Source organism: Fibroporia radiculosa (assembly GCF_000313525.1).
Source record: "Fibroporia radiculosa TFFH 294 genomic supercontigs, scaffold4060, whole genome shotgun sequence".
Classification (NCBI taxonomy): domain Eukaryota; kingdom Fungi; phylum Basidiomycota; class Agaricomycetes; order Polyporales; family Fibroporiaceae; genus Fibroporia; species Fibroporia radiculosa.
Window position 1 is genome coordinate 105468 of NW_012133398.1, and position 9992 is coordinate 115459.

General features: G+C 56.9%; 4 protein-coding genes across 4 annotated transcripts; 2 read left to right on the forward strand and 2 right to left on the reverse strand.

Annotated features, from left to right (window-relative positions):
- Positions 1 to 699: 699 nt before the first annotated feature.
- On the forward strand, positions 700 to 1616 carry FIBRA_05227 (uncharacterized protein; the record flags this gene model as incomplete). The annotated part of the gene is made up of 2 exons (XM_012327000.1): positions 700 to 938; positions 998 to 1616. The coding sequence occupies 2 exons, from the start codon at positions 700 to 702 to the stop codon at positions 1614 to 1616; spliced, it is 858 nt and encodes a 285-aa protein (XP_012182390.1).
- Positions 1617 to 2234: 618 nt separating this feature from the next.
- On the forward strand, positions 2235 to 3614 carry FIBRA_05228 (uncharacterized protein; the record flags this gene model as incomplete). The annotated part of the gene is made up of 1 exon (XM_012327001.1): positions 2235 to 3614. The coding sequence occupies one exon, from the start codon at positions 2235 to 2237 to the stop codon at positions 3612 to 3614; it is 1380 nt and encodes a 459-aa protein (XP_012182391.1).
- Positions 3615 to 4704: 1090 nt separating this feature from the next.
- FIBRA_05229 (uncharacterized protein) lies at positions 4705 to 6138 on the reverse strand (the record flags this gene model as incomplete). Its single annotated transcript, XM_012327002.1, has 4 exons — positions 4705 to 4869; positions 4926 to 5039; positions 5102 to 6058; positions 6109 to 6138. The coding sequence occupies 4 exons, from the start codon at positions 6136 to 6138 to the stop codon at positions 4705 to 4707; spliced, it is 1266 nt and encodes a 421-aa protein (XP_012182392.1).
- Positions 6139 to 6423: 285 nt separating this feature from the next.
- On the reverse strand, positions 6424 to 9476 carry FIBRA_05230 (uncharacterized protein; the record flags this gene model as incomplete). Its single annotated transcript, XM_012327003.1, has 16 exons — positions 6424 to 6581; positions 6644 to 6773; positions 6836 to 6890; positions 6945 to 7246; positions 7303 to 7440; positions 7496 to 7794; positions 7844 to 7874; positions 7931 to 8029; positions 8085 to 8231; positions 8283 to 8429; positions 8496 to 8613; positions 8661 to 8790; positions 8832 to 8958; positions 9008 to 9141; positions 9216 to 9297; positions 9348 to 9476. 16 exons carry the CDS (start codon positions 9474 to 9476, stop codon positions 6424 to 6426), a joined length of 2226 nt encoding a protein of 741 aa, XP_012182393.1.
- Positions 9477 to 9992: the final 516 nt, after the last annotated feature.

A 9992-nucleotide genomic window follows, 5' to 3' on the forward strand; every position in this document is an offset into this window, starting at 1 on the left:
TTGCAGCGGACGCGTCGCGGGTCCGTCATTGCTCAACATGCACCTCAAACACGAGTCTGAAATTCGCCAGCCTGGTGCTAGACGTCGGTTGATTGCCCCCTGGCCGGCCTGATGGGGAGCAGCATCGTATGAACACGCCCGAAGTACGTCTCTTGTCCAATAACATCGTTTCTCGTGACGTTGGAGAGAGACGCTGCCTCGAGCACAGGTCACATCTCCAGCCTATTTCGACCAGACGCCCACGTCGTGTTCGACGGGGTTCCCACACGACGGTTTCAAGCAGCTCTCGCCGAGAATCCTTATCTCTTCAGGGGTGTACGATACCAGGCGTTGCTGATAGCAGGCAAGACGTAGGGCGGTGGACGACGATACGGCGGACGTCTGCGTATCAGGGCGACGAACCTGGTCCCAGCTCGGTCGCGGGCGCACAGCCATCGCCGCAGTGGGTGCGAGTCGCGATCGCTGGTAAGTAATGAGAATGCGCCGGCCAGACCAGCCGGCTCCTGGCACATGTCTTAAAAGTCCTTTCCCGGCCCCCCCTCGCGCTTGTTTCCGTCCTCGCTCTGTACCTCACGCCGCTTTTCGCCCTGACGCTCCCTCGTCTGTCTCATTCTGATCTGGCAACCCCTTCAAACTGAAATCTGTCCACGTTCTCTTTCTCTCCCTCTCCTTGGTCCGTCGTGGCCGCCCCGCCCCCCCATGTCTCCCGCCTACCCTCTCCGACCACGCTCTACTCCGTATACCGGCCCATCCACAAATGACACCATCTTGAACGATCCCGTCGAGTTGGCCGGCATGATCGTCGCCATTGTTATCGCCGTCGGCGGAGGGCTCGGTCTTGGGATCTACTTCCTCTGGAAGAGGCGGCAGACAAAAAAGAACACAGACCACCTTGGGTTCGCTGCGCTCTCCAAGGGCCACGATCGAAAGCCATCCGTGTAAGTCCCCGTCGACCACTGCCTCCCACCCCACACGTGCTCAAGGACGTCTCTCGCAGCGAGACTCGCATGCGCAGGGAAGACGACGACATGTCCCGCGCGCAGCTGCTCCCCAGCATCGTCCTGCCCGAGCGGTCCGCCCCCGGAAAGGACGAGGCCCCCGTCCAAATCGTCGAGCACCTCGTCTCACCCGGCCCCTCCCCTCCGCGCTCACCTCCGCGCTCCCCGCCACCTCGCTCGCCCCCCCGCGACTCGCTGCAGCTGCCCCGCGACTCCCGCCGACCGCGGACCCGGCGGCACCGCTCCTCGGGCTCGGTCTTTGTCGCAACGTCCTCGTCGCTGCGGACAAGCACGTACATTGCGTCACCCACATTCGACGACACACACCGGCACAAGGTGCAGCAAGCGTTCACGCCCGCCCTGCCCGACGAGCTTGCGATCTCCGTCGGGGAGCGCCTCGCGGTCGTCCGGGGCTTTGGAGACGGATGGTGTATCGTTGGCCGGGAGAAGCGTACGGCGGTGGGCGACATCGAGCTCGGCGCGGTGCCGATGTGGGTCTTTACGCCGCCCGAGACAGGGCGCGTGCCGCAGCGGCCGATGCGCTCGTTGAGTGTGGGCGTGAGCGTGACGCTGGATGCGCCGGGGGGCCCGTCATTTTCGTGGACGAATGTGCGGTAGAACGGGGGAGGGGGCAGTGTGCGGCGTGAACGTTTGAACGCTCGGACTGATGAACTCGCTCGCCGTGTGCGAGCCTTGCCGGTTGCTCTGCTCACGACCGGTTGAAGGATGCTTTCAGGGACGGATGTTGTACATTGGACGGGACATGAGCTCTTCATTGGATTTTGCCATTACCCCGTGTTGCATAACATTACTATAGACTGCTTTAGATATTGTATGTGCTTTGGCTATGCTCTTGTCAGCCTTCTCAGTTTTGGCTGTTAAGTATTGATGAACGATCCGAACAAGAGGCGGCAGTTACCAAGGGGTCTGGCGGGGATTGCCGGGCGGCAAAGGAGATGCGACGGTGCGCGCCCCCCGCTCCCGCTCACAGCTCTTCCTCTCTCCCCCCATCTCCCGCCGGGCGTAACTCGACGTCCGGCGCGACTTTCTGCTTTCTGCTCGCTTCATTAATTGCTCGGTGAGTCATTTCGTCGTCCCCGTCTTTCTTCTGCTCACTTCGTCCCCAGCAAGCCTTGATTCTGGCAAATCTACGCTCTTGTCCCCGCATCAGGCGGGGTGTACTCTCGCTACCACGTCGTTCCTTTCTCACCACTCCCATCCCATCCTTATACTACCATGCACATCGCTCCTGCTCACCACAAGAGGCAGCCATCTGTGGGTCTCCCGACCAATATTTTTGGGAGTGAAAGGTTGTCTGGTTCGACGGTCGCCACCGCCACCGGCCTCATCTTGAATACAAGCACAGTTTCGTCCGTCTCAATCACTGCACCTCCATTGGTATCGAGTCTCAGTCTCACGCCGGCTGTCCCGACGCCGTCTACAACATCGCTCACATCGCCTTCTCCATCCGTGGCCCCCGCCTCTGCCGTCTCATCTGGTTCCAGCATTTCCCTCGGCACTGTTATTGGTGCTTGTATCGGGGCATTTTCCGGCCTTGCTCTTGTCGTCGCGGCGTACTACATCTACTCCAAGCGCACCAAACGCGCCGGTGCGCCTCCTCCACGGAGCATTAGCGATAAGTGGAAGCAGCTCGATGATGGGGGAGAGAACGGTCGGAGTACCGCCGCAGCGAACGTCGCCCGATCCCCAGCACATCATGAGATGGAGGAGAAGAACTTTGCTATGTTCAAAAAGTCCACGCCCAGCGTGCGCACCATGCATACCAAGACGTCTGACGAGCCCGTCGATTTGCCTCCTTTCGAGTTCTCAAAATATCACCCCGACCTCGCGAAAGAGCTTGCGCTAGAGCAGCCCACGCGCCCCTTTATCCCCCAGCGTGCTGGTACCGACAGCGGTGTCTCGTGGGATGGCTCGACCGTGCATGACGATTCGTTCCTGTCTATGCGCTCCGTGCGCGCGGAATCGGGCACGATGTCCCCCACTGTAGTGCTCGCAAAGACCACGCCCGCCGCGATACTCTCACCCGCGCACAAGTGGGAATCTGCCGAGGTTCTTACGATGGAGCACGAGCAAACGGCTGACGCTCGGGAGCTGCAGAATCCGTTCGCGGATCTCAACGAGCAGCGCAGGAGCGTTTCGAATCCTTTCTTCAACGCGCAGGAACTGCAGCGCACGGCGCCTCGCAGCCGGAGCCGTAGCAACAGCCGCACCAGCCGTGCTAGCCACGCCACACATAGTCGCCGCGCTAGCCAGAGCACCGTTCGGCAGTCCGCCCGCATCTCGAATCCTTTCTCCGACGTCCAACAAGTGCCTGTATACCACGTCGAGCCACCTCCGCCTCTGCACCTACATGGACCCGAGAACTTGATCGCGAGCGGCGCGAGTGCTAATGCGTTTGGCGACCACGCGCTGAGGTCTCTTATCGCGGCGCTGGACCTGACACAGGAGGAAGTCGAAGAACGCCTCCGCGTTGCGTCCATGGACGCTTCGACGCTCTCGCGGTTTTCCACCATGACGAGCGGGACCAACGACACGGACATCGGGACCGTGCGCGAGTTCCCGATGCCGCCCGACATGGACCGGGCACCCCCATGAACGTACCTTAACTTATTGTCGTCGTCCGTCTGCCGCTTGTTCGTCCCCGTCGCCATCTCATTTCCGTCCCCCGTCCCGCCCTGATCCCTGCTCCCTGGTGACTTCCCCCTCGTCGCTCGCCTGGTTTACGCCCCCTTGATAGCTGGCCCTCGCGCGGTGGTCACTCCTTATTGTACATTTTCTCGCCGTGGCGCGCGCTCTTGTGCTCTATTCTGCCGGTTTGCGCTTTACGGTGCTATATCCCCCGTCTCCTTCTTGCCTTCCGTCGTGTCCGGCACGGCCCGATCAGGCATCGACATTTATTTTCTATCTTTCGTCCACCACGACCTGGTGGCCGCGGTTGTCTTCTCATTCGCGGCGCCCGCGCGTGCGCACACCTTATTGTTCCTTCCTCGTGTCCACTCTCCCGCCGTACTGTAATAATCCACGCACATCGCGCACTTCTATTTATTGCTTTTTGCGTTCTTGGCGGCGTGCCCCTTGGGAGCACGGAGGGCGCAGAGGGCGCGGGTCGGCTCTTTTATTCCTTTGATTGCCTTTTCTACCACGATGACACTCTTGGACTGCGCGGCGACGACGTTTTCTTTATGTTTACAGTGCCATATTCTTAGGAGAGTAGCTGAGCACAATACCGCTCTTAGATCGTGAAGCGTTTGTGATGGCACCGCTGCCAAATTGAATTACTCGAATATGTACCATATGTGACAAAAAGCCGGGCGTGCGCGTAAGACCACTGACTAGGCGAGATATGGGTGTGTACGTATGATATGCCCGTTTACCGACCCCGATTACGCGTCTGCGCACCGGTAAGTACCCAGGAAGTCCACGGCTTACATGAGTGGGAGTGGGTGACGACGGGATACGATCTATCAACAAGGGTTGTTTGATCCTATCTCCAAGGCCGGAATTCCGGACAAGCTCCTCGACTGACTGCCAGCGATGACAGATCGGAGCCCGCCAGAAGTGCAGAAGAGACGGGCGATGTAGATTGCGCCGCACTCCACCAGTGCTGTCTGGATGTGAGCGAGCCGGCCGCTCCAGAGAGGCGTCTGCATTGGGAGCGTAGGCAGCCTGCGCGCGCGTTGCGGCATCATTGCTCCCTTCGCTCCGGCTCCTCCTTGTTCGCCGCCTCGTGCACGGACTTGAAGTAGGCACCCAGGATATTCGGGAACGCCGCGATGGACTTGCGCGCACGCAGCTTCTCCTCGAAGCGCGCGATCTTGTCGTGCGCGGACTGCAGGTCGAAGGAGCGTTTCTGGGCGGGAGCGGCAGCGTCAGCGGTGTGCGCGGTGGGGGCTCGCGAGGGCTTACGGCTTCGTCTGCGCGCTTTGCGCGGGCGTCGTCGCGCATCTTGTTGAGCTCCTTCCGCCGCTCCTCCTCCTTCTCCTTCCGGTTCAGACCCGAATTGGGCGTCGTGCCGCCGGGCTGCAGAAGGACGTCAGAATGTGCGAGCGCGGTGGGTGCCGGTCAACGCAGCGCATCGAAACAGGGCTCGCCTTGGTGAACAGCTGCGCATACACGCTCTTATCGCGCAGGTCGAAATCCGCGTTGTTGGCTGTGGCGGCCGGCTTCCTCGCTGCCACCCCAACGGGCGTGATGACGTCTGCGGCGGCATCTTTCTTCTCTCCTACCGCAGGAGAAACGGCGGCGACAGAGGGAGTGGATGGGGTGGCAGACGCCTTGTTCTTCTTGATGGTCGGTAGCTTGCGCTTCTTGGGTAGTGGCGGCGCAGCTTCCTCTAGGGGAACAGGCTCTTGTGCTTTCTCTGCTGCAGCAGGCTCAGCAACAGCCACCTGACGATCGTCCTTGGGGGCCGGCCGCTTGCTGTTTGCTGCTGGAACTGCGCTCCTGTCTTTGGGTGCGGAGGGCGCTGCTGGAGGTAGCTTACGCTCATCTCGAACGATTATCTCCTTCTCCTCCTTCTTCCCCCTTCCCCTCGCTCCTTTCGTTCCTCCACTCGGTTTTAAGCCCTTCCCCTTCGTGACTGCGCCTTTCTTGGATGGGGGCGCCGACTCCGGCGCAAAGTCCTCGTCCTCCGAGTCCATGATGCGACCGGCATCCACAAACTCGTCATCTTCGTCGTCCGTCCACACGACGGTCCGTTTGGAGCGTCGCTCCGACGTGGACTTGCCGTCCACCTTCGGCTTGCCGCTCTTGCGCTTCGATGCCTTTGCTGGCGGCGGGGAAGGGGCGGACAAAGTGGCTGCTTCTGGGGGCAAGAAACGCGTGTCTTCTGCGTCCGCCTCAATATCGACTTCCACGTCGACGTCGGGTTCGCCGTCCGAGCCCGTCGCGCGGTGATCGCTGTCCTCCGTCTTCGCTCTCTTGTGTTGTGGCTGGGAGCTGGGACCCTCGTTGTCGAGGTCCTGCGCAAGGGTGGCGTCCTCCTCGTCCGAGTCTATGCGCCGCTTCGATGCTTTGGTCAGCTTCGATGATCCAGCAGTCTGAAGATGATACGTCAAGACACGTGAATAGAATCCGCGACATAACGCACTTGCTTGATAGGTTTGATACGAAGGGACATCGCGAACACGGTTAAGAACGTAGTGCGTGACCGCAGTTAGTAGGATGGAAGGGAGGTGGCTGAAGCGCTCGCGGTGAATGTGGCGTACACCTCACGACTTCACGAGTCATGATCACACTCGCAACATCAGAGACAAGAAACTGTTGAATATGATTCAAAGTCATACAAATCAGGTCGTAGGGAGTCGACTACGAGCCACTCCGTAGAAGTAGTTTGTTAACAGGTGAAGACAACTATATCACAACAAGCAACAAATCTGTCTACTTCTAGCTATTGCTTGTCTGCTCAGACCAACTTGTTCTCAAGACTCCTGTTAGCCTTCAGGGCCAGCAGTTGCTGAATAATCGTATCTAGCGGCACCATCTTTCCTTGAGCCTTCGTACCAACATCATCACGATTGCGGACATTCACAGAGCGGCTGTCCAGCTCTTGTTGCCCGACAACTATAGTGGAAGCATATGTCAATTTCGTATCCCTAGGTAGTGGCCAGTGAATAATAGCGTACCGAGGATGAAGTTATACTGCGCGATCTCGCCATTGCGGATTTTCTTTGGCAAGGTATTTTCACCGTTGTCTACGTCCGCGAAGAAGCCATGATCAGACAATTTCTGACCTATCTCGGAAGCATATTCTTTCTGTTTAAATCAAGCGACTGTGAGTACGTAGGCCATGATGGGAATGTGTTTCATGAACTGACGTAGGGAATCGCTACAGGCACAACAAGGACCTGACGAGGAGAAATCCAGAATGGCCTATTCGTAGACACATATCAGCGCTGCTTAAAATTCATAGCTGCGAACACCTACCACTTGCCGGCGAAGTGCTCGGTGATGATCGCAATGAAGCGTTCCAAACTACCCAAGATTGCCCTGTGGATGATGACAGGTCTCGAAGGAGGCTTGTCCGCGCTAGCAGTATCGTCTGCGCTGCGATACTTGAGATTGAAGCGCTCGGGTAGCTGGAAATCCAGCTGGATTGTTGCACATTGGAATGAGCGGCGAAGCGCGTCGCGGATGGTGATATCAATCTTCGGACCGTAGAATGCTCCATCACCTGGATTGAGCTCCCACTTGTCAGGATAAAATTTGTTGAGAGCCTTGGTCAATTGCTGCATCATAAGGAGATTAGTACCTTGCTACTGTAGAAAAGGTGGATTCATTATACCTCCTCAGCCTCATTCCAGGTCTCGATCGTGCCAAGATAATTATCAGGTCTCGTGGAAAGTTCAAGGCGGAATTCGAACCCAAACATGCCATATATGTGCTGCATGAAGTCAAACAAATACCCAATCTCTTCCTCAATCTTGGCAACAAAAGTCTCAGTTTTCCGCATTCCAGTCATAAAGTAAAGAACTCACCTGTGTCGGCATACAAAACACATGGGTGTCATCCTGTACGAACCGTCGTACGCGCGTAAGACCTGTCAAAGCACCCGATGCCTCATTACGATGGATGATTCCGAACTCCGCCATACGAATAGGAAGTTCCTTGTAGCTACGATCACGCGAGTCGAAGATCAAGCAGTGACCAGGGCAGTTCATGGGTTTGAGCCCCCAAGCTTCCTTCTCAATATTGAGTGTGAACATATCATCCTTGTAGTTTTGCCAATGTCCAGACGTCTCCCAGAGCTTGGAGTGATACATATTCGGCGAGATGACTGAAGGATCATCAGAAGAGACTATAGGGAGAGGCACAGTCTGCATTACCTTCTTGGTAACCGCGCTTGAAATATTCGGACTAGCGTGCATCCCGTTAGATACGGTGGTAGATCAGCACAAGCAAAGACGACGCACACGCAGCAACTCTACAAGTGTATTATAGATACGCGTTCCATGCGGCAGCCAGAAGCAACTTCCCGGACTGAGATCGTTGAAGAAAAACAGTTCTTGTTCCTGGTAGCACTGCGTCAGCTGATCATACAGCATCGAAACGTCAAGCATCGCAAACCTTGCCGATCTTTCTGTGATCACGTCGGGCAGCTTCCGCGAGGAATTCCTTGTACTCGACGAGCTGCTTTTTATCAGGGAACGAAATACCATAGACTCGCTGCAGGGAGTCATTCGTCGGGTCTCCTAGGAAATACGACGCAGAGTTCTACGCGAAACTGAGTTCGAGTCGGCATGTCGCCTGTCATTGGGCACGGACCTTCGTGACCATAAATGCTTTGATCTTGCCTGTGTGCGGGATATGAGGGCCAACACACAGATCTACCATCGGACCGCAGCGGTACACTGTCGTGGATGCGCCGTCCGGGATTTTTGTCTCGATGATATATTTCTTGTACTTGTTGTACTGTGTGCAGAAATTGGGTCAATAAAGGCTGCAACTCCATTTACCCGGACACCCATGAATACGCACCGCGAACATCTCGAGGAGTTTCTCTTTCGACACGACTAGGCGCTCGAACTTCTGCTTCTCCTTGATCGCGAGTTCTGATACTTTCTCGAGAGCGGGATAGTCTGTATTCGTGATCACTCTGTCAAACGGGTGAGCGTGGGCAAACATCGGTGCAACAAAACCGACCTGTCGTTGATAGCCATCTCATAGAAGAAGCCGTCCTCTGTCGGGGGGCCAATGCAAAGGTGGCATCCGTAGTGGCGTTCTGCAGCTTCACCCAAGACGTGGGCGGACGAGTGCCAGAAGACACGTTTGCCTAACATCGCGTGTCAGCACCGACGGAAATCTGGCGTTGACCGACGACATCGCGCACGACATGCATCGGGGTCTGAGGAAAATCACCTTCGGGATGATCAAAGTCTAAAAGCTCTAACGAGCATGAGCCTTCGAGCGGCCGCTCCAGATCCCACACTTGGTCGTTCACCTGCGGAGCATGAGTCAGGTTGACTAGGGCTCAGAACACTTCACACGACCTTCGCAATGACGATACGATCGGCAAGGCCTTTGGAGATCTCCTTGGCAACGTCCATGGGACTGGTCTCCCAGCTTGTGCCCTGGCGTTTCGTGCCATCAGGGAGGGTAACCTCTATTGTCTCGCGTGGCTGAGCTAAAGGAGTTGCGGAGGTGCATCCCGACATGTTAGTGCTTGGAAGAACTAGATTTCCAACCGTTTCCGCTCACCTTTGACCCATTCATCGAACTCAGCCTTGAGCTTGTCGAACATCTCGATACGATGATCGAAGTAGTCTGGCCGAGGTTGAAGCTACGACATGTTCGTCACGCAACCAGCTGCGAGCCGTTGCGCGCACGTACCTCCAGCGGGTATCCAGACGGGGCAGTCTTGTCCTTCTTCTCCTTGGGCTTCTTGCCTTCGCCTGCGTGAGGGCCCTGCAGAGCGGGGAGCTGTGCGGGGTGCGACGACGATGCCACCGGAGACGTCATTGCAGAAACTGGGCGAAATCTCAAATATCGGGGATGGATGTGGGCGGGAAAGCGAGAACGGCGGAGGGGACCTAGTGTACAAGGCTGAAATCGATTCAGCACCCTCAGCATTCAAGCAAATCCCAAGCTGCGAGTCACACAACGAGCGCCCGTGCCATTCGTGTGTCTGCGGATCGGATTAGATTAGATCGCCACCTTTGACTCAACACTACCTCGAGTACTATATTATCCAAATAAAATAGACTGCCGAGATTGAGAAATAAGCATCCAGTGTGTATCATGCAAACGACTATTACAATCTAAACAACTACGATAGATCAAGCCCCTCCACCCTCCACACCTTGAGGACTCCCGCCCGATCGGCGCTGACGACCCCTCCTCGGAACGGCGCATCAATGCACGCGAGGGCCGTGATAGTATCCTGATGTCCTTTGAGCAGGTTCTGCTGGTTGTGGTTGATCAAAGACAGCCGCTGCGGCGGGCGATTGCTATGGCTGGGGGTTGGGGGCGCCACCC